This window comes from Halichoerus grypus, chromosome 4, assembly GCF_964656455.1.
Source record: "Halichoerus grypus chromosome 4, mHalGry1.hap1.1, whole genome shotgun sequence".
Classification (NCBI taxonomy): Eukaryota; Metazoa; Chordata; class Mammalia; order Carnivora; family Phocidae; genus Halichoerus; species Halichoerus grypus.
The window spans coordinates 12,675,821-12,699,869 of record NC_135715.1 but is presented as its reverse complement, the minus strand read 5'-3'; the positions used below and the strand labels follow the sequence as shown (position 1 = coordinate 12,699,869).

Sequence of the window (24,049 nt, the reverse complement as noted above, 5' to 3'; positions counted from 1 at the left end):
TGGCGTTTGGGAGCAGTCATCTGCCTACATCATAAAAGGTTTTAGGTTTGTTGTTGCAATTCTCATTAGTATGTTTAAGCCTGTATGCCTAGGTAGTGGAATGAGAAAGGCTACTAGATTTTATTTAAAATGGTCCAAATGGTCTCTATAACGAGAAATTTATTGGTTCATAATGAGTTTTTCTTTATCTTGCTGAGTCTGCTGCTGGCTTTGAAGATGTGGTTATTTAAGAAAGGCTTTTTTTTTTTTTTTTTCTCTCCCATTTGAGACTTCCATTATTATTATATCAACAATAAATACATTGAATTTATGCCTATTAAATATTTTCTAGCCTCTTCCTAACACATGAAAATATTATTTACTTGTTTTGATTTACATGTTTATCTCTTCTTTCTGGATTGCTCCATTTTAAAGGCCATTTTTTTTTAAAGTTTTTCTAACTGGCACATCTTTGGTTATTAATTTTTTACTTCTCAAGGAAACTAGAAAACCAAGTCTTCAAATAAAAAAATTAAGACTAGTTTATTTTGCTACTTAGAACAAAAAAAAAAAACCTTAAATTCTTACTTTTGCAGTTAAGTTTATTCAGTCTTCAGAGGGAACAAAAAAGTCCCTCCTTTTCTAGAATATTTTAAAGAATATTTGGTTTCTGATTGACTGTGAACAGGTTTTTTTTCCCTCAGCTTTTAAGGAACTTCAGAGCAATTAAATACTCAAGAGCCAGAATAGAATTTAGTTATCTTTGTTTTTATAACTAATATACATTCTGATCTACATCACACAGCTGTGTCTAAAGAGTTGTACATAAATCAGTTGTGTGACTTGATGAATACAGTCAATGTAGTGGGAAAATTTGCTCTTAAGGTCTGTGATTTCAGGGTTAAAACAACCCTTCATCTTATTTCATTTATAAATTTGAATTTTTGTGGAGCGCCCGTTTTGAAGATGTTTTCTCAACTCCAGGTGGCTCTTGGTTTTGTTTTAATTTGTAGCTTGGAAAGAAAAAAAAAAAAAGCCAAGTTGCTCCCATACTTCCTCAACAGTCTTTCACGAAGGAAATCCCATTTTCATGAGGAAATCTTGCCACATCTAATCCAGCTTGTGTATTTTAGCAATAGGGACAAGGAGAGTACAGTTCCTGCTGCTCCTTATAAAGATTTATTTTGTAGCGGGTCACCTTGGTGTTCAGAGTTTTCACATTGATTTATAACTGTCTACAAATTGTTACCAAGCTGAAATTCACAATTTGTTTATCAAGTCTGAATAGCTTGATGGAATGATTTGACATTTTCTGGAAAGAGTCTGCTTTTTGATATGTTGCCTGTGCAGAGCTCTTTTTTTAATGTCTTCAAAAGGAAAAAAAAATTTTTACCATCATCAGAAAAACCTATGAAGCCCTTACTGGTCTATTTTCTGTGGTCAAAAATGTGTTGGCCAAAGCCGGCATGTGTTTCTGAGCATCTACCACGGCCCGTACCTTCACGGCCAACCCTTCCCAAACTCTTTTCTTTTTGCCCTTTGGACCGGTGAAGACCCCCAAAAGCGCTGGGCCGTGAGGAGCTCGAGTCCCATCCTGAGGGGCCTCAGGGCACCATGTTTCTGCCTTTTGCCATCCGGTGAGGACTTGCTGACCTCCAGGCCCCCAGGACGCTTGGCTGCCTTCCTCACTCTTGGGGAGGACACTGCAGGGCTCTGTGTATTGGCGATGCTTGACACACTTTTTTTTTTTTTTTTGAGACATTACCAAGGCAATTGAAATTTCTTAGCCAAATTAGATAGAGAATATGAAGCAGATACCAGTGAAAGCAATTCGGGATCCTTTGTTGTAAACCATTGGGAAATCATGAAGATTTCCCAGCGTGATGGGTCAATAGCTTGTAGGGAAGTTGTGTGAAAATAAAAAATGAATGACTGCTCGCTACACAGTTGGAAATTATTCTGGAATAATGAACCTACTGCCTTAAGCCTCATGTGTTATGGGGTTTCTTTTTGTACTAGAAATCCTTGAAGTGCATGATTTTTATTTTTGCTTGCCAAGAAGCTTATACTTTAGAAGGTCAGTACTGGAGGCTGGTTCTTTTCAGAGCCCCTCTTACCAGGAGGTAGGTTTTCTGTAACATGGCACAGGATGAGCGTTTCCTTCCCTGCCCATTTCTTGCCCGCACCCCCACCCCCTCCCCCCGCCCCCTGCCTAGGAGTGATCCTGGCAGAGACCCACAGAGCATGAGCTGCTTAGGCTTTCTTCCTCGCCATCAGACCCAACACTAGAGGGAAGGAAGGGGGGCAGCAAGGCAAAGCTGTCTACTTCAGGGGAACACACAGGCAGAGGCAGCAGGCCTGTGGGCATCCATATGCGCCTTGCGCAGGCAGTTTGTGGGGGCAGAGTGCTGTCGAAACTGTCCACATTCATGTCGAAACCTGGCTCGAGGAGTAATCAGTCATCTGGCACTTGGGTGTTTGTCAGGTTTAGGAGCATAGAGTTAGGTCAGTCATGAAAGTAAATAAATGATTTCTATCAAGTTATGACAGTAACTTTTAAAAAACATTTTTATAGGATAATTCTCCTACAGAAATGTGCCCAAATCGCAATGAATATGAATGGATACATATGAATACATGAAATGAATACACTGTGGTGTCCATCAGCCAGATCAAGTAATAGAAGTTTCTCAACCCCCAAAGGTGACCCCCCACCCCCACCAGCTGTTACTTCTCTCCGAGGATAGCTACTGTCCTGATTTTTTTTTTTAAGTTTTTTTTTTTATTTATTTGACAGAGAGAAAGACAGCCAGAGAGGGAACACAAGCAGGGGGAGTGGGAGAGGGAGAAGCAGGCTTCCCGCGGAGCAGGGAGCCCGATGTGGGGCTCGATCCCAGGACCCTGGGACCATGACCTGAGCCGAAGGCAGACGCTTACCGACTGAGCCACCCAGGCGCCCCGTAGCTACTGTCCTGATTTTTAATACCAGAGATGAGGACAACAAATGAGTTCATGATCAATGGAATCAAATGTATATCCGTCCTTGTGAGTTCCTTGACTCAGCATTATGTTTGAGTCCGTTATGCGTGGTGTTACTGTGACAACAATGTCTGCATCCTCATTGCTGGAATTGATTTCATTCTACTGATAACGGACATTTGGATTGTTTCTAACTTGGGGTTGTCCCATGTCTTCGGGTGAGTTGCATGTTTATGGAATTGCTGAGCCTCTGCATATATTCAGCTTAGCAGTTCCCTACAGTTTTCCAAACTGCTTATTAGGAAGCTGGTAACGTTATGTTGGATGCAGGGCACGTAACTTGGGTTCAGTGTAACATGAGATAGAGAATTGCAGGATATCCCATTAGATGCAGTGATGGTGTTTATGAGCACCCAAAGTGCTTGACGTGGTGTGCAGCGCCTTGAGGAGCTAGTTCATTCAAACTAGAAACGGAGAGCGATTTTTCGGTGTTGGTAAAAATGACTATGATTAATCGCGCTACATTATTCTGCAATTGGGAAAGAGAAGACATTTATTCTTTTCATAAAAACAATTCATTTGATAGTTTCCTTTCCTTTCCCTCTGGGCCAAAATTGGATCCAGTTTATGCCAGATCCCAAACTGTGGGTCTCCCCATCCTTCACTCCTTCTGTGACTAATCATACTAATCTTTAGACTTTTTGTTCAGAGGTCTCATGTGTGTTTTCAGTTCTGTCACTTGGAGAACTTAAATGAACTTAACCTGTTGTAGAATTTTCTTTTTCTTTCTTTCATTCTTTTTTCCCCATAAAGTGGCAAACTTCTCCAGGGATCCTTTAAATAGTGATGGTAACATTGTTTTATTTGGGGGAGGGGAGATTGTGTGTGGAAGAAGGTGTGGAAAGATCTGGGTCCTGGAAGCTGGGTGAAGAACCAGCACTGTGTTCTCCCTGGATAGACGGCTTGTAATGGTGGTGGTAGGAAGCCAGATACATCTTTATGCAAAATAAATCTTTATGCAAGATACAGATCACTTAGGCTACCTGTAAATTGTATTGTGCATATAATTTGTGGCCATGTACCTAGAAATCCACACATGCAGGTCTTTAATTTCTAGGTCTGTTTTATTCCTTCTAAGTTACTTGTACCATGTTGTTTCAAGGGGTTTTCCATTTCCCCGCTGGATCACAGTATCTCAGTATTTGATGGCACCTGAGGGCTTCTCTAGATACAGAACATCCTGCCTCGTGTTGTAGAACTGTTAATTTTCTTTTTAAAAAGATCTAACCATGGGCCTACCCAGGAAGTAAGAAAACTAGAAGGTAAAGCAGGAGAAGCACTAACGGGTGGGATATGGGGAGAAGAAAGCCCCATGAGGCAGGAAAAGCAACCTTCTCCCCAAAGCTGGCATCTTCTCAATTATCCCATTTATATTTAAACCCTGTTGGAGGTGGCAGCTCATTTCTTTCCAAGACAAACAGTTATGCTGTTGAATATTTTTATTTTAGAATGTCCATTCCCTCTCAAAGCTAGAACTCTCCTTTTCTTATAACTTTCTGCAGTTGCTCAGTCTTTTGGGCCCGAGCCCAGTCCTGTTCCTACAGACCGAACCAAGAGAGCAACTCTCCATGATCAACCACAGCACTGGCTACTCTTGATCTTGGCGTTCATTGCATCCGTGGTGCTTGTCGTTTGAGTGTTCCCAGATTTGCTCTCCTTGTGCCATGCGCAGGATGTGCAGGACTAGATGTAATTAACTTTTTCTAATGTTAAATTTTCTTTGCTGGTTCCTCTTTCTCCTACCTGCTAAATCAGGGCGTCCTCTCTTCCTGAATCCCTCCCTATGGCAACATTTAGCTCTCTGCAGAAGGACAATAGCAGATGTACTCTTCATGGATGGTTGGCTTCCAAATAACGTGGGTAAAGTTCCCCTCCCATTTTTCTTCTGTCTAATGTAAAATTGGCTTTATTATAGTCCTCAGAAATGTTAGTCAGTTGGAGCTGCTGTAACAGAATACCATAAACGGGGTGGCCTATAAACAACAGAAATTTCTCTCTCACAGTTCTGGAGGCTGGGAGGTAAGATCAATGTGCCAGCAGATACAGTATCTGGTGAGAGCCCAGTGCTGATTCATCGATGGCTGTCTTCTTGCTTGGTCCCCACATAACAGGAGGGACAAGACAGCTCTTGGGAATCTCTCTTACAAGGGCACTCATCCATTCATGAGAGCCCCACCTTCGTGACCTCATCACCTCCCAAAGGCCCCGCCTGCAAACCCCATCATCACCTTGGGCGTTAGGTTCCAGCATGTGGCTGGTGGGAGGACACAGACACTTAGTGGATTGTACCAGTGGTACTGAATTTATACATGTGATGCCAGAATGGAAGAAATGGTTTCTTTCCTCTGTCTCAGCAGCTGCCTTCCCATGAGTACTGAAAAACGGTACTTCTAGGAATATATATTTAATTAGTTGACAACATCGCCGGATCCATCTTTTCACTCAGCTTCCTACCAATTTGATTAATAAAACTGTGGACCTCTGTTACTGGCTCTCTCTGATGTGCTCTTCCTGGTACCTGGGTCTCCGTGCCTCGTCCCTGAAAATAGAGGCTCTCGCCTACCTCCTCGGCTTGCTGATTACATTTAGGCTGGGCTGGTCCTTGGGAAAGTAAGCAATCTTATCAGCACGCTTCCAGCTTCTTCACTGGTGAACTGCTGCTGACTTCTGGGCGGAGGGTTACATACTGAAATGCAGGGCAAACGCTAGGCCCTGCCTATCTTGCTAATTCATCTTGCACCTATGAACTCCAGATCAATTCCTTAATTCAGAATTACACATGTGTGTCAAAAGGCAATGATAAACCAGAGAGGCCCCTTCTGGAACCGCCTACTCAGATGATGTCTCAAGAATATTTATCTTAATATTTGTAGCTTTTCCAGTGTGGTCTTGATAGAACTGTCATGCAGAAAGAATTTGTTGTGGATGAGTTGGCAAAACACAGCTCGTGGGTTAGAGTTATGGTTCATGTTAAAAAACCAACAAACAAACCCTGAAACCAGCAGGCTCGGAAAGCTGGACTGTTTTCCTGAAGCCCTGAAACAGCCACAGGGCATTTCAGCAGAGAAAACAGCGGGCTGTAAGGCCAGCCTTGATAAGTTCCCCTGCCTGGCTCGCAGCACACGGAGTTAAAAAGAAGCTGCTAATGATAGAATGAATGCTTTGGAAATTTTTCCCTCGGGCCATCCATCAGTAGGTGACTGCTTTGAAAAATGAATGAAAATCAAACCTAAAGTCACCGCCGACTCCGTGATGAATCAAGCCCGTGCAAAAGAACATTCGTGTGTATGTGTGTTGCCAGCCTGTTGTGCTTTGTTTCTGCTTTGTGTTTCTGGTTCTGTGGAATTAATAAAACCAGCTTGGCCTGTGGTATCATCAAGGAAACATTGTTGTTCGTAGGCTCAGACCTAGAGTTGTAGTCCTCCTTGCTTGCTTTTTCTTTTAAATGGTGGTTAAAAACACATAAAACTTAGCATCTCCCCTGTTTTTAAGTCTGCAGTTCGGTGGTGGTAAGTATATTCACGTGGCTGTAAAACAGACCTCCAGAGCTTTTTCATCCTGCAGATGTGAAACTCCGTGCCCATTCAGTAACCCCGCTCCCACCGCCTCCCCCCCCAAACCCCACCATTCTACTTCCCGTTGCTATGAATTTGCTCCCTCCTTTCTTTGGTGAGCCTTTGTATTCCCGAGTCTTCTCTCCTGCTTCAGTGCAATTTGCCATTAAGGAGGACAGAACAATTTGTAACTTTCACAGTGGTTTTGTAAAAGAGAGTGCTGGTTGTGGGGCTCGGTGAGCATTTCTTTTGGCCTGGTGGCAGCGCTGTTGAAAGCATGGTAAAGGCATCATGCATGATGAAGAAATTAGACAGTGAAAGGCCGATATAAACTTTAAGAACTAGATCTTTTTCCTGTGTCTCTCCTCCAGAGCTGAGTCTGACTCTCCAGTTCCTAGGTAAACCTGTAAACTCTATTTCTTCTGTCAAGGTCTACTTAATTTTCAACAGGGGACGGAATCTGTTTCAAACATGTGCTTATTGCCCTCCAGTATTGTAATTTGTTTGTAGCACTGATGTAATTGCTTATAAATTGGGACAGAGTGCATTTCATGAGCACACACTATGGACAGAATACAGTCACCGTGAATAACCCAAAGTGTGGATCAAGGGGAACATGCTGTTTTCCGTTGTGTGCGTCCTTGCTTACGTAGCTGCTGCAGACAGACGTTTTGAGTGCTATGACGTCATAGAGGATTGTTGGGAAAGGCTGTTGTTACTGCATGCTTTTGCTTTTTCAGAAACTTCTGTCTGTCTTCAAATGCGGCTTTGCTCTCGAGGCTGGTATCGGGACACCGTGGGCTGCCTGTGTTCATGGGCAGGGTTTTATTTCAAAGATGTACTCTACACCCATGCTTTTTAGTGCATGTCTTAGATTTGCTTTCCGTTTTCCTGCCACTCACTTTGAGCAGTGCTAACACTACATAAAAATGAAGTATCCCTAAACATGCTGATTGCTAGGATGGTCTACTTGAAAATAAGGTTTTGTATAAGGCTTGAAGTGAGCCCTAGACTGAAAATCCATATGAATTAACAACAGAATGGCCCATATCCAAGGCATTCTCTTTACCATATTTTGAAATTATCACATAAAAGTAAACTAGTGAACCAGCTCAGAAGGGAACAGAAGCTTTGGATATTCTGAGCACTGCATCCGTCATAATAGCCCACAGAATGGTGTGTTCTCTGAACAAGATTTGAAAAACCACAACCTCTCCTTTCATTTCCCGTACCTAGTTTCCTCATCAAAGCCAGGTGAGGGATAAGGCAGAGAGGCCGCCTGGCCAGTTAGTACTGGTGATGTGATGGTTTCCACCGCGTCACTCTGGTCTTCCTGTAGGTGTTTCTGCCCGTGTGTAACAGTCATGTGAGTAGCGCTTTTGTGCCTGGTGGCCCAGACTGAGTGCTCCCTCGTCGATAGGAAGCCATCCTTTATTATTTCCCTTTTAGCATTCTCCCTGCGAGTAGCCCTTCCAGAGTGGTTTCCCTTTACAGCATTTGGAAGATGTCAGTTCTCTTTACTTTTGCTATATACTTACTTTGAGCAACAGTATCTTGAAATAAAAATACATTCTCAAACTGGCTTTAGAATTTAGCCCGCAGCGTATGGTTATTTTTATTAAAAGATTGTGCTTTTATGGTCTATCTGTGAGAAATAATGATTCTGAAAGGATTTCATCCACTTATCCATTCCGCAAATCTTTACAGATACTTACTATGTATCATGCTGATCTAAAGAACAAAACAGACAAACATCCCTGTGCTCCTAGAGTCTGCATGGTGGTAGAACAGGACCACCACGTGTAAGAAACATTATAAAGAAATACTGGTTCAGATGCTAGAGAGTGATAAAGTGAAAAATGAGAAGCAGGAAAAGAGGAAAGGAGGCATGGGGGGCAAATGACAGTTAAGTAGGGTGGTTTGGGTGAGCCCTATCGAGAAATGACGTTGGTGCAGAGATTTGAAAGAGGTGAGGGAATTATCCATGTAGATTTTTGAGAAGAGGGTGTTGCAGGCAGAGGGAGCAACCAGTGCAAAGGCCCTGAGGTGGGTATGTACCTGATAGGCTGAGAACTACAGACAGGCCTGTGTGGCTAGACTGGAGTGAGCAGGAGGGAGGACACTTGGATGTAGCTTCAGACAGATGATGGGGCAGGAGCAGATCCCCTGGGGCCTTGTTTTCCATTGTCAAGACCCTGACTCTGAGTTCTGAGCAGGAATGATACAAATGATTTAGTAGAAGATGGCTCTTTCTGATAGAACTGACCTGAGAAACTATTCGGGAACTATTTATGTAGTAAGTCAAATGGTAATCATAAGTACAGAGGTCAAATGCAGCAAAGAAATACAAGGAAGCTGAAAAAAATTTTCATCAAGGTATTGAAACAGGTGAATTGGAAAAGAATGTCATAGAAGGTAAGTTGTGGTTTCCAAGTCCTGAGTGTCCTGAAGGACTGTGAGTGCGTGCATGAATCAGAATGGTTGTGCAGGTTAGAGGGTGTGGATGGTTTCAGGTTTCCAGGTGAACCTGATTTTCCAGGTGAACCTCAAAATCATTGCTATCCTGGAATTAGCTCCTAGAAATAAGCTCCTGACTTGAGGATCATTTCTTTCTACTAGGTTTGTAAGAACTTAAAGAATCTGATGTACCCCATGCAGAATGATCTTGTCTGCCCGCACCGGTTTATTAACACCCAAGGAGCTTGTTGTCTGATAACTTAAAGGAAAACTGTTTAATTCACACTCTTTCAGTCTTTCTAGTGGACCATCCATATTTTTGGATATGCTCTCTATACTTTTGCTATATACTTACTTATGAGCTTTCTCCTAAGCCTAGAATCTACGTGCTTAGACTTTGTCTTACTCTAGCAAGTTGGTGGCAGGAAGGGTCCGTCATCCACAGCGGACACACAGACCTTGCTTGCTTTTTAGGGTTTTCTAGTTTGTGGATCATACAGACTTGTCCCCCCTGCCCCTTATTCCCATTATCTCATTCCTCAACCCCTCCTCAGAAGATTCTGGCATATAATCAAAAGTATATGTTTTATTTTACAGTAGTTAATGTGTAGTAAGCCTTAAAACTACCCAAGGGAGTTTTCATAGCTATCAAAAGGTGGCAAAACGTGGAAAAGCCTTCAACTACAAATGAAGCCTCTTGTTAAGTGCTGGCATCAGGGCCTGACATTTTACGCGCTTACCTCATTGAATTCCCAGACGTGCCTCCTTGGGGGGTATCATTGTTCCATTATTCAGGTGGGAAAATCAGTGCCCAGGCAGGCCATGTAACTTGCCTGGGCCACATAGCTGGTAAATGACAAGCCAGGCATCGAAGTCCTATCCTAATGATTGTGGAACCTCTGTCCAGTGTGCCCCCCCGCCCCATTCTGTGCTCCTCCCAAATGTAATCTCACCCATTTTTATACCTAGTAGTAATAGCTTCATCCATTGGAAATGCCCAAGTTTGGTGTCCATCTTTCTTTATAATTATAATGTGTACTTCGTTTATAATGAAACTACTCTTTATAGTCCTTGACTTTTTCTCCCCCCGCCCCCCAATTTGCCAGTCCCTATAGTAGATTACCAGTACTTTTGGATATTTTCCCATTATAAAATACACCTAACAAATTTTACCATGTTAAGCATTTTTTTTTTAATTTTTTTTTAAGATTTTATTTATTTTTTTTTGACAGAGACAGACACAGCGAGAGAGGGAACACAAGCAGGGGGAGTGGGAGAGGGAGAGAGAGAGAAGCAGGCTTCCCGCTGAGCAGGGAGCCCGATGCGGGGCTTGATCCCAGGACACTGGGATCATGACCTGAGCCGAAGGCAGACGCTTAACGACTGAGCCACCCAGGCACCCCAAGCATTTTTAAGTGTACAGTTCACCGGCATTAAGTACATTCACATTGTTGTGCAACCATCACCACCATTCATCTCCAGAATTCTCTTCCACCTTCCCAAACTGAACACTCTACCCCTGAGACAATAACTCTCCATCCCTATTCCACCCCCAGCCCCTGGAAAACACCATTCCACTCTCTGTGACTACCTTTGGTCTCTGTTGGATACCTTCTGTTACCTTTGTTACATATTTGTATGTTTCTTTGCCCTAAGTCTGGAGCCTCTGTGCTTGTACTAATCTGAGCTTTCCAGTTTTTCAAAGGAGGAGAAGTACAGTTGACCCTTGAACAATGCGGGAAGGGTGCCAGACCTCTGTCTAGTTGAAAATCTGTGTATAACTTTTGACTTCCCCAAAACTTAACTGCTAGCCTCCTGTTGACCAGAAGACTTACAGATAATAACATAAACAGTTGATAGACACATACTTTATATGTTATGTGCATTATACTATATTCTTACAATAAAGTAAGCTAGAGGGAAAAAGTTACTAAGAAAACACATTTACAGTACGGTACTGTATTGAAAAAATCTACATGTAAGTGGACTCACGTTCAAACCCGAGTTATTCAAGGGTCAGCTGTACTAAGATTAAGACTCTGACCTCCTTGCAGACATGCAAACCTGGAGCTCAGGCCCACTTGCACCCCAATTGCTTATGTGCTTAATAGGATATTAAACCTGAAATGTACTTGAAAAAGAATGAAAAGTAAATAGTATTTATTTGGGAGGTTTTCTGGGGACTCCAGAGCTGAGAATTCTTAAATTGACCTGAAACTGTGTTTTTTACACCTTGGTTTATGTATTTTTTTAATGCATAAGAAATAATTTAAAAGTCCTTTTTCAGGATGAGATAATGTTCCCATTCTCCCTACTAACTGAAAAACAATAAAAATGTTTTCTGTTGAAAGTGTCTGTAAACATTTAAAATAATTTTTTGTTCATTTAATGTTCCTGGAGGTTGTCTAAGAACCTTGGAGATTGGTTCTTGGGGGAAAAGCTGTGTTTAAAAAAACATGGTAGAAAAAATCTGCCTGCAGGGGACTCGTGTTAATTCGGTGCTTTGTTTTACACAGTGTTCACCCTTCTGTTAGAATATTAAGCTAAATTCAATAAAATATTTACTTTCCATCTTACTTTGGAATAATAATTTTGGAGGCTAAATGCATGATATCAGGAATATTTTCAGAAAGTTCAGGCTCCGTGCACTGAATTAAGTTTTGAGGCTTAATTAGATCACCGAGCCCAAGGAGAGAAACACCAAACTAAATAGACGTAAGGAAAATGAAAGCATTTTTCTTTTGCTGGGAAGGATCTAATGCTTTTTCCTGGAGCAGTCGTGATCTGGGCTTTACTTGCCTGATTCATTATTTGTGTGATACTTTATTCCCTAATGGATATTTTTTTTAAAAGTCCAGATTGTCTTACTTCGATAAATTTTGGAATTTTTTCTTCATCCACTTCTGAAAGTGATCAAAAGACAATGAATTGCTCAGGGTCAAGAGCCGAGAAACCCAGCTCTAGGAATGGCCAAATTCTCCATCCGCATTTTTCTTGTCCTGCTCTTCGCGTTACCGATTTGCAAGGAGAGCCATGGGCAGCCCCGCCGCGCATGCGCACGTGAAGTCTCGGAGCCAAGGAAGCGGAGTGACTTCAGTACTAATGATGCTGTGGTTATAATGTAGCCAAATTACAGCCTAGGAGCTGAAAGCACCCATTCTCTTCCTGGCCTGGAGTCGGGGCCCTGAAATCCAATCTGAAGTGTGTTTAATGAGTGTTCGGATCACTGGGGCTCAGTGCGGCGGGGAACAAGGAGGGCAGTGTCTCCGCAGACGGTGTGGCCACCCTTGGAGCCGCGGCGGGAGGAAGAATCGCCGCGTTTGTAGACGTGTAGATGGGCAGGCCTAAACATTTAGCCAGTCTCCCAGAATGAAAGCCTTGTCCCGGCTTCCAGGCTTCGGTGTTAAAGCTGTAGTTCCTGTTCTTGCTCTGGTTGGTTTCTCACAGCCGTGGTGAGTACAGTGTCTGCTGATGAGCCTACCATCACTTGTCCTGGTGGGCTTTTGAGTCCCTTTCTTCCTCACCCCTCCCCATCATACTTACTACCCGGTAGTTTACTGAGTCCTGGATACCGTCCTAAGAGCTTGGGGTATAGTAAATCATATATTCCTCACCACAACCCTATGAAGTGGTTTGGAGATAACGCCCATTTTACAGAAGAGGTAAGCGAGGCCCAAAGAGTAATGTGCACAAGGTCACACTGCCATGGAGCAGAGATACAGGATTTGCAAGAAGGCAGATGTCTTCAGAGTTTGTATTCTTAAAAATTTTTTTATTTTAAAGAGAAGAGCGGGCAGGGGGAGAGGCAGAGAATCTGAAGCAGACTGCCTTGAGCGTGGAGCCCAACGTGGGGCTCAGTCTCACAACCCTGAGATCATGACCTGAGCCGAAACCAAGAGCCCACAGCTTAAGCAACTGAGCCACCCAGGTGCCCCTCCCCACCCCACCCCCGGAGTATGTATTCCTAATAATGACATTATACTGCGTCTGTCACCCAAGGGCTGGAAAAACAGCATGAGAAACATCTCCCACATTTCAGTTGTCTCATTTCTGTGTTACCTAAGGAGTCCTGCCTTTGCAGTGGAAGATCGGTTGGTTTATGTGCCACTCACCCTAGCTTGCAGGGGCTGTCTTACTATGGTCATCCTGTGTCATATTATGTGGCCTACTAACCCCCTTTGGTGCCTCTAGTTAGAGCTCTTACAAAGCATCAGCCTCTTTCCTTGGTTTTATCGGCAAGTTTTCTCCAGGACAATTTGAATCATCAAAATTGCAAGTATAGGTCTTGAAAGGGACAAGAGGGAAAATGGAGAGACTCTGGGACTCAACGATTAGGAGCAGATTCTCTCAACTGGGTTTGAATTCCAGCTCCACAGCGATGAGAGTGTGATCTTGGCAAGTCTGTGACCTCCAGCCTGGAGTGCCCCAGGGCGGGTAGCTTATTAGCAGAGGTGCAGGTAAGCAGATGACGTGGTCTCTCCATCCCCAGGGTGAGTCCCGGGGCCGTTGCATCTGGCCTCCAGTGTCTTTATTGACTCCAGCAAGCCACCAGCCATTATTATTGATGTCCTGGAGGAGAAAACGGTAGGGACTCTGTTCTGGCTTCTTGTGTGCTGTGCAGAAGTCCCGTGCCCTGATTGTGGTTCACCAGCCTCTGCTTCCCTCCTAGAAGAATCTTCTTTTTCTTCTTTGGGTTCCAAAATGACCCAGATATTTGCCTTGAAACGGATTGTGTTCATTCATTCTGTGAGATAGTCTCGGGCCCTTTGCAACCTAGAAGGTTAGACGCTTTGATTCTGGAGAATTTCCTTGCATTGTGCTTGCATCGTATCCTTTGCTCTTGGGTCTGTCTAGAAGTCGCGTTGGTCAGACATTGGAACTCTTGAGCTGAGCCCATAAATGCCCTGCACGCCCGTCTCAATGCCATCTCTTTGTCAGGATGTTTTGTTTCTAGGAGTTTTCACCTGTATCTTTAATCTCTTCCAGTAAAATTTTTATTTCTGTGCTGCTGGGTTTTTTTTCTTTTTTTATTGTTAAGAGCTCTTAATTGCTCTACAAATATTCCTTATTATAAGCCTCTAGGTGTTTAGTTTTTTTGTTTTGTTTTTTTTCTTCTTCTTTTCTTTTTTTTTTTTGGTTGTAAACTCCTAGTTATATGGCGATACAAATTACAGTGTTTTAACAAGTGTTTTCCTCTAGTCTGCATTATCAGAAGTGGCTGGTGTCTCCTGTTTCTGACCTTTGGTGGGGGGGGGTTCTGCATAATGTGGCCACTTCCCTACCGCTGACTCTCTCCCCTCTGATCTGTTGGTAAGATTTCAGCATTCTCATCTGTCGTCTTCTAGAATTTGAGGGGAATCTCTCACCTGCTGTTTCTTGTCTCATTTTCTTGGTTTTCTATGAATTTATTCCTCTTCTTCCTTTTTTCATTCTCCACTGTTCTTTTTTTTTTTTTAAGATTTTTTTTTTTTTTTTTTTTGACAGAGAGACACACAGCGAGAGAGGGAACACAAGCAGGGGGAGTGGGAGAGGGAGAAGCAGGCTTCCCGCTGAGCAGGGAGCCCGATGCGGGACTCAATCCCAGGACCCTGGGATGATGACCCGAGCTGAAGGCAGACGCTTAACGACCGAGCCACCCAGGCGCCCCTCTGCTGTTCTTTTTTTAAGCGGGGTTTCTGGGTGTAGTGGAGATGCGTGTATTGAGTTGGCCATATTTAGCCAGACTGACATTCTTTTCATCATTTATATTAAGCTCTGTCTGGCAGTGGCCTTGTGCTAAATTTTCTAAGAAAAACATGCATTTAGTTAGGTGGGTTCCTGTGGAATTTCTCAAATTGTACTCTCCTTGAACTTTTGCTTCATTGGCAGCTCCTGACTGTGCACAGAGGGGCTAGGAAGGGGTAGCCCTGAACCTCTGGGGTGTTGGGAATGTGTGTGAGTTGTGCGCATCCGAGCCTGGTTCGCGCCCCTCTGACCTCACAGCTGGAAGGCTCTCAAAAGAGACAATATTTCCTAAAAAGGATTTCAGTTCTAGAATGCCTTTCACATCTAGATCAACAGCTGTAGGAATACCTTTTAACAGCAGGAAAGATTAATTACCTTCCATAATTAGTCTGCTACTTGCTGAGTGTGTTTGATGATCGAGTTAGAGGAATTTTGAAGGCCAGAGTTTTTGTTACTCCAAATCCGCTTATTGGTTTGTTATTTCTTGTAATCTCATTTCTTCGAAAGGGACAGTTCAGGATGTGACTGCGTTGGCTCTGCCCCCATGAGGCTAAGAGATGAGTATGAGTTTGCTAGAGCTTCTGTAACAAAGGACCACAAACTGGGGGGCTTAAAACAACAAATTTAATCTGTCACAGTTCTGGAGCCCACAAGTCCCAAATCAAGGTGTCCTCAGAGCCATGCTCCCTCCAAGACTGGGTAGAATCCTTCTTTGCTTCTTCCACCTTCTAGTGGGGGGCTGTTCATCCTTGGTGTTCCCTGGTTAATAGTCACATCCCTCCAGTCTCTGCCTCTGTCCTCACATGGCCTTCTCCCAGTGTCTCTGTCTTTATACCGTCTTCTTATAAGGAACCAGTCATACTGGGTTAGGCCCAACGCGAATGACCTCATCTTAACCTGACTACATCTCGAGGACCGTTTCCAAATAAAGTCACATTCACAGGTACTGGGAGTTAGGACTTCAACAAATCTTTTGGTTTGGCTCTTTTTTTTTTTTTTTTTTTGCTACCATTAAGCCTCTAGCTTGATGTTAGCCTCAAAAAGAAATCAGAGAGAGAGAGAGACCTCAAAGCCAGCCAGCTAGCCCTGCGTGTCGAGGATTCACATGTCATTCAATAGCAACTGATTAGGGGCGTCTGGGTGGCTCAGTTGGTTAAGAGTCTTCCTTCAGCTCAGGTCATGATCCCAGAGTCCTGGGATCGAGCCCCACATCGGGCTCCCTGCTCAGCGGGGAGTCTGTTCTCCTTCTCTCTCTGCCAGTCCTCCTGCTCATTCTCTCTCTCTCTCTAATAAAAAAAAGTAGCAACTGATCGATGTGACTGGCACCTTGCTACTCAAAGCATAGTCTTTGTACCAGTAGCAGCCGCCCTAGGAGCCTGTTAGAAATGCCGATTCTCAGGCCTCACCCCATTCGTCCAGGATCAGCACTCGGAGCTTGTTGAGGTGACTGGCGGGTACAAAAACCAGAAGTGCTGCACTGAATCACCCCAGCGGGGCTTGGGAGACATCATCCCGCAGTGCGCTGATCGGGTAGCCCGGTTTCCTATCCCGTGACATTGAAGAGGCATGCCTCCTTCTCAACGTCAACTCATTCCCCCGCCCTCCGTGCTAGAAATTAACATTTTTGCCTTCACAGTAGAAGCAGCAGTAATAGAAATTTTGTTCTTCTGTATGAGGGCCTTTGCTAACCACTTTGCAATCATAGTTTGATTTTTTACACTGATCTTGGGAGATAGACGATCATATCTCCAGTCCTGTCATGACCCCCATGTCCTGTGGACTGAATTGTGCTCCCCTACCCTCCATTCATGTGTGGAAGCCCAAACTTTCATTGTGGCTATATTTGGAGTAAGAAAGTAATGAAGGCCAAATGAAACTATAAGGGCAAAACCCTGAGTAGGATTAGTGTTCTTAGAGGAAGAGACCCCAGAGAGTTCTCTTTCTCTCTAACGTAGCACTTAGCATAATATTCTGGTTGAGCTGGGTTACTTGGCGGAGATACTTGTATTGATTTCTATTTGTGCAGCAGGTAAGCCCAGGGCCTGCAGATGGGTACTTGCTTGCTGTGTATGCCTTAGGCTCCTCAAGCCTGCAGAGTTACATCCATCCACCTGCTCAAAAAGTAGCAAAGGGCCATGAGGAAATCTACAGGATTCTAATGCCCTAAGATTAGACTTGTTGCGGGTTAGTGGGTTATAGAACTTTGAATAATATTCTACGAGGTATTAAAGGTAAGAAAAAGCGGACCAAGGCCTTTGAGAGAAGCCATTCTGTGCTGGATAAGAGCATGCCCTGGTTGTCATGGTTACGTTAATCCTAAACCAGGAGGGGGGGGGAGAAAAGAAAACAACACTTCCAGAAAGGGCTTTCTGAAGCCTCAGCAGATGCAAATTTTTTAAACCTGAGCAAATGTATCTATGAGATTGCTTTTGAAAGGTTAGAACCTTAGCTTGTATCGAGTAGGGGAAATCATTTGTTCGGTCGCTTGGAGGAAGTAGGGAGAGGGAGGAGACTAGACCCTCACGCGGAAAGAATTGTCTTTATTCTTTTGGAGGAGGAAAAAAAAATACTCCCACATAAAACTTTATGCAGTAGAAAAAACCTGAAAGCATAGATAGATTTTTAAAGGTACAATAAACTAAAGCAACTTTGATTCACAATTTTTTAAAAAAGATTTTATTTATTTATTTGAGAGAGAGCAGGAGAGCACAATCAGGGGGAGCAGCAAGCAGAGGGAGAAGCAGGCTTCCCGCTCAGCAGGGAGCCCAATGCGGGGCTGGATCCCAGGACCCCGGGATCATGACCTGAGCCAAAGGCAGGTGCTTAACCGACTGAGCCACCTAGGTGCCCCTGATTCACAATTTTTAAGAGCTTAAATCCAAATTTGAATGTTCATACTATTTGTTATTCGGTGTTTAGTGGCCAGACATTCCCCAAGAATGCAAACCTCCTCCTAAAAGGTAATTTTATAGGATTTCCATGAACAGCCAATTCAAAATGGAGAAAATCAACAGGGACACCCAATTTGAAATCAGCCAACTTATTTGTGCGCGAGGCTAAAATTGAAATGCCTTTTGGAGCATAATTAAAAGTAGCCAATAAGAAAAAAGTGATAAAAATGTGATTATGTAGTTTCACCAATTGCTGATTTGTTCTCCAGAATAAAACATATAATTACTATTTGGTGTCATTTCTGTAAGGCACACATTTCTAGAATTAATTTTCATCAAGACTGGCTGAGTGTGGGGTTGGCCAGACTGACCGTTTCTTTTTTTTTTCCATTTTAAAAAAGATTTTATTTATTTGAGGTGGGGGGAGGGAGGGTGTGCGAGCAGGGGGAGGGGCGGAGGGAGATGGAGAGAGAGAATCTCAAGCAGTCTCCACACTCAGCATGGAGACCCACTCGGGGCTCGATCCCACGACCCTGAGATCATGACATGAGCTGAAATCAGGAGTCCGGTCTCTTAGCTCACTGAGCTACCCAGGTACCCCAGCCTTTCATGTATGAATAAATTTTTCCTTAATAATTCTACTCTGGTCCAGGATTGGAGTGTAATGGAGCTCAGCACCTGTGTTTTAGGTTGACTGCCATGGAGTTTGTTTCTTAGAGGCTGTGGGAGTCTTAGAGGTCTGTTTCCTCAGCCTCAATATAACACTTGGTGATAATTAAAAAACTCATTTGTCATAAGATCCTTTTCATATTAAACTTAACTAACGTGTAGGTTTTCAAATGATGTGTAAATTAGTTGGTTTCCCTTCCTCATGTACGGTAGCTTGTGCAGCATTAAATAGAAATGTGTGTGTATCTTAAAGTAAGCCCCTCCTTTGAGAAGAGACCTCTACGGGTCAGAATTCCTCAGGGTCTCTGCTTTGTGCCTGCTAGCTTTATCCACGCTGTTGGATAGACCCCCTCCCCCCGTTCACACTCCATCGTCTTATTTCTAGATTTGTTTTAGCAAAAGGGCTGGTGGATTTATAGCTTTTTGAACCCCGTTCCTGGCTCCTAGTGCAAAGCCTGCCCCAAATGCAAAATTTGCGGTTACTCTAACAGTGTTCATTTCCTGCCAAACACATAAAAGACCTCTTTGTGCCGAGAAATCTTAGCAGATGTTGAGTGCGCCCATATGGGTGTTTGCTCACTCTCCCCATTTGGTCAGGCCTTCACAGCCAATCTTCCTTGAGCTAGTCCTACCCCTCAATATTTTTCTAAGCGCTAATGTTCTAAGAAGAACTCACTTTCTGACTCGTAAAAAAGGTAGAAACAGATTCTATTGTGCATCACCCTCTCTGACTGTTTATAGATGTGAACCCCACCTCCACTTACTTTTTCTTGTTTTTTTTTCTTCTGCATTTTTCATTTGATAAAATATATATAACATAAAATTGACCAGTTTAGCCATGAAGTGTGCAATTCAGTGGCATTAAGTACATTCACCAATACCACCATCTGTTTTACATTCTGTGATGTGATTTTGTTTTGTTTTGTTTGTGTGTTTTTTTTTAAATTTAAATTCTAGTTAATATACTGTGATGGGAATTTGAACAAAATTACTTTGAGTGTGAAGTTCCAAAAAATCCATTGGGGATAAGTGTTGAGGAATGATGTTGCAGACTGTCAGAGTAAATCCACCATGGGAAGTAAAGGAGGGATGATTTCTCTTAGAGAATGGGAATGAAATCTTTTCCTTCTTTATTAGACATTCCTGTTTTTCTCATTAGTCCTGCCATTAGCTCACATGAGATGATTCTACCAGTGACCTTTGAACCAGGCACTTCATGAAAGAGCCTGGGGAGGTTGGGATTACCCATGGAGAATATTGTACGCCTTCAGAGAGCTGTGACTATCTTCTGGATTTTAGTGATGAGGAATATGGGGGTATAAAGTGGCATCTGTTTAAAAAAATGCTCAATGACTGGACACTGAAGCATCTTTGATGGCTCCTCAGGTCATGCCGGACCAGGCTAACGGAAATGCCCATCATTAAACTGGTCAGGCTCTAGCTTACCGTCCATTAGTCCGCTGGGTTACTAATTGGTTCCTATAATGCTCTGCTCTTCTCAGAGGAAAGGTGAAAGTATAAAAGCAGTAACTGGAAATGACCATGTTTTGAAACATTTTTCTTCCAGTGTTTGATCTGTGTGGTGGACTTGGGTCCATTTTATTAGTGGGTCATTAACGAATCCATCAGGCAGTGAAGAGAAACCAAGGCGTATGATTCTTAGTGGTGAAGGTAGAAATTGGGATTCTCTCTATCCTATTCCCTCTCCCTTGTAGATTCAGTATATAGAAAATGCATGTAGAGTATTGATTGCTGTGGGCATTTCATTGAGTACCAGCTGCTTTGCTGGACGATAAGAATATAAAGGTCAATAAGGAGCCCAGAGTTTAAGTGGAGAGACAGGCTCATGTATACTTAACTTCATAGAATACTATGGAATGAGTATGTTTTATTCATTGGTTCATTCACCTCCAAATTGGTTGGTCTTTAAGGCACCGTAGAGACAGAGATTAATAAAATGCAGCCTTTACCTTCAGTGTGGGTGAGGTGTGGAGGTGAGTTTGCACAAAGTGCTGGGAGAACCTAGGGAAGAAAGTCGTAAATTCTGCCTTACTTGCAGAGGGAGGGACAAGGAACAGGGTCTGTCCATGGCCGCAAAAAGGGCACGGAATCACGAGTTGAAAACTTAATGTCCCCACAAAACCTGCACACAAATATCTATAGCAGCTTTATTCTTAATTGCCAACACTTGGGTGGTAACCAAGATGTCTTTCAGCGGGTGAATGGATAAATAAACTGTGGTACATTCGTATGAGGGAATATTATTCAGCAATAAAAAGAAATGAACGATGAAGCCACGAAAAGACATCCAGGGACCTAAATGCATGCCGTTGAGCAAAAGAAGCCAATCTGAAAAGGCTACATGCCATGTGATTCCAACTATATGCCATTCTGGAAGAAGCAGTGGAGACAGCAAAAAGACCAGTGGTAGCCAGGAGTTGGGGGGCGGCGTGGGGTGGGGGGTGAGGGTTGACTGGGTGGCTGGATTCTTAGGATGGTGAAATTATCCTCTGTGACCCTGTGATGGTGAATATGTGATACTATACGTTTGTCAAGACGTCTAGAGCTGTAGAATGCAGAGTGAACCCTGATGTAAAGTGTGGGCTTGGGGTGATGATAACGTGTCCGTGTTGGCTCAGAAGTGCTTACAAATGCATTGATGCAAGATTAATAATAAGGGATATTGGATACTGTGTATGTGGTAAAAAGAGGTATGTGGGAATTCTCTGTGCTTTGTCTTCCATTTTCTGTAAATCTAAAACTGCTCTAAAAATATACATATTTTTAAAAAGGGGGTGGTGCCTGGAATTGGGGTGGGGAGGGGAAAATGGCAGAGAATTAGCATCTAAGTGGGAATACAACCTGGAAAAGGCTCCAAGGTGTGCAGTCGGGAGTACCCGTGGTCAGCGTTGATGGAGGTCGGCAAGCTGAGAAGGGCCGGAAGATTCAGGAATGAAGAGGCTTCCAGTGGTGGGAGCTGAGGTTTGTTTTCATCTCTTCCCACGTCAGAGGAGGTAACTCCTGTTGTTTCTGTTCGCAGCAAAGAGCCCCGGGGAAAGTGCTGCTGGACGCAGTCTGCAACCACCTCAACCTCGTGGAAGGGGACTATTTTGGCCTTGAGTTTCCCGACCACAAAAAGATCACGGTAAGTGATGGGAAGTTAATGAAGTAATTTAAGTGATGGGAAGATATTTGACCATCCACTGGGCTTTGGGAAAGGTGAGTAATCGGGTCTGGTTCCTTGGCCATACAGATCCATCGCAGAAGAACATCCAGAAAGCCCTTGTTCATCTTTTTTGGAAGTACTATGTACATAGGATTAGCAAGTGCCAAGAGAATACTCCATGAAGACTAGCTGCCTCTGACCCTTTCCCCCACCTCTCCCTCCAGAAACTACCATTACCAGTTGCCTCTGTATCCTTCTGATAAAAGTCCGTGTCTGTGTATATACAAACACATGTTTCTGAAACACGCTGATGTGGGGAAACAATATACGTCCTGTACCTTCCCTACCACTTCCGTTAATGTATCGTGAAGATCTTTCCTTTTCCGCGCATAGAATCCACTTCCTTCTATTTCAGTTCCGTGCCATTCTGCCAAATGGACATGCCAGGATTTACAACGCCTTTTGTAAATAATGGGATACTTAGGTTGTTCCCAGTCTTTTGCTTTTAGAACAAATGAAGCCACGGCAAGCACACTGGTACATTTGAGCTTGCACTCAAGTGTTTCAGTACTTGAGATCCAGTGGCATGGAGTTGCCTAATCCATGGGTTTCGATCATGGTAAAGTTTGAAAAATACGTCGTGTTGTTCTTTACAAAGGTTTCACCCATTTGAACCCAGAAGTTAGAACATAGCTTTTTGTTCCTTTTGTCTTTTGTCTAAGGGCACTTTCTTAAGGTTGTATCTGAGTCTTTTATTAGATACTGTTTGAGACTATAAGTTCATTGACTGTATTTCTATTTATTCTTCCATTCAGTACAGAGTACCTAGAACTTTTGCTAGCCACTGTGCTGGGGAGAACTGTAAGATGCAGGGAACGTATGATCAGGTGGGGTGTCAAGCTGTCAATGACTAGCACAGGGCATGTGACAGGTGCCCCACTGGGGCCAGGGGGCATTGGATGGTAGGGGCACCAAACAACATTGTGTTTATTGGGAATCAGGGAATCCTTCCCAGGTACTACAAAGCTGAGTCCCATGAGGCCAGTAGGAGTTGACCTGATAGAATGTTCTAGTGAGAGGGGGTCCTAGTTTTAAAGAGCAGAAAGCAACCTTCAGGAACCTGTAAGTAAGGCTGCAGTTGAGAGGTAAGGGGGAGGGACTCAAGTGAAGGAGGTGAGAAAGAGGAGGCTATAAGGTAGGCAGGGAGCCACATTCTGAAGGACTTTTTTTTTTAAGATTTTATTTATTTGAGAGGGAACGAGCAGTGGGGTGGGACAGAGGGGGAGAGAGAGAAGCAGACTCCCTGCTGAGCAGGGAGCCTGATGTGGGGCTCGATCCTAGGACCCAGGGATCATGACCTGAGCCAAAAGCAGATGTTTAACTTACTGAGCCACCCAGGTGCTCCAAAGTGAAATTAACTTAAAAGTATATTTAACTTAATATGTCCAAAACATTATCATTTCAGCATGTAATCAGTATCAAAAACTATGAATAAGCTATTTCACATTTTTTCGTGCTGAATCTTCGAATCTGGTATGTATTTGAGTCTCACAGCCCCTCTCAATTCACACCGTCCGTGTTCCCGGTGTTCAGTAGACACACGTAGCGAGTGGCTATCATATTGGACAGCACAGCTCCCAACTACTGTGTTTGGGAAGCGGTCAGTGTGTTTTAAAGGGAACATGGTATGATCCGATTTATGGGTTAGAAAAAGGACTGGACTGGAATAGGACAAGACTAGAGTCAGGAAAGCCATTAGGAGCTTGCTGTGTTTCAGGCTGGAGATGGTGCTGGAAGGAACTGAGGGAGAACCATGGTGGAGAGCTGGAGGGAGGTGGGTGAATTCAAGAGGTTTTGGGGGAGGAGGTGGTTAGGGATATGACTGAATGGATGGGCTTGTGAGGGAAAGCAGGCTCAGAGCCGCTGGGTTTTCCAGCTTTGCGGTCTGGGAGATAGTGGTGCCAGTCCGTGGGGATGAAAGTCTCGGAGAGGCCATGTCTGTGAAGAGGTAAAGACGAGTTCCATCCCAGACATGAGGACTTGGACGTCAGTGGACATCCCAGTGGAGACGTCCAGTGGGCAATACCAGTAGGTGTATCTCCTGGAGCACAGGGAAGAGATCTGAGTTGAAATGTAGATTTACAAATCCTAGGATTATTTTATTTAAAAAAACTTTTTTTAAAGTTTTTATTTATTTATTTGAAGAGGGGGGGGAAAGAGCAAGAAAGCGGGGGGTAAGGAGAGGGACAAGCAGACTCTGCGCTGAGCCCAGAGCCAGATGCGGGGGATGACCTCACAACCCTGAGATCATGACCTGAGACGAAACCAAGGGTTGGACATTAAACTGACTGAGCCAACCCAGCCCCCCCCCCAGGATTATTTTAAATATTAATTGAAGCTCTGAAACTGGACGAGAGGGTAGACTGTGGAAAGGAGGCTAGCTTGGAGCACCAGCATTTAAGGGATAGACAGAGAAGGAAGAGCCCTCAGAGGAGGTGCAGATGGGGAGGAGGAAAACCAAGGGAAGGACACATACAGAGCAAGGGAAGAGAGTGTTACAAGGAAGGCGT

The 24,049-nt window shown here is 43.6% G+C and overlaps 1 protein-coding gene across 5 annotated transcripts in view; it reads left to right on the top strand.

The window, feature by feature from the left end:
* The window catches only part of FARP1 (FERM, ARH/RhoGEF and pleckstrin domain protein 1), a 271,781-nt gene that overhangs the window by 155,228 nt on the left and 92,504 nt on the right, over positions 1-24,049 (top strand). For all 5 annotated transcript variants that reach the window (XM_036119342.2, XM_036119415.2, XM_036119213.2 and 2 more), the window contains exon 3: positions 21,354-21,458. In XM_036119342.2, coding sequence (XP_035975235.2) covers positions 21,354-21,458 — 105 coding nt within the window. The remainder of the gene's footprint in view (positions 1-21,353; positions 21,459-24,049) is intronic.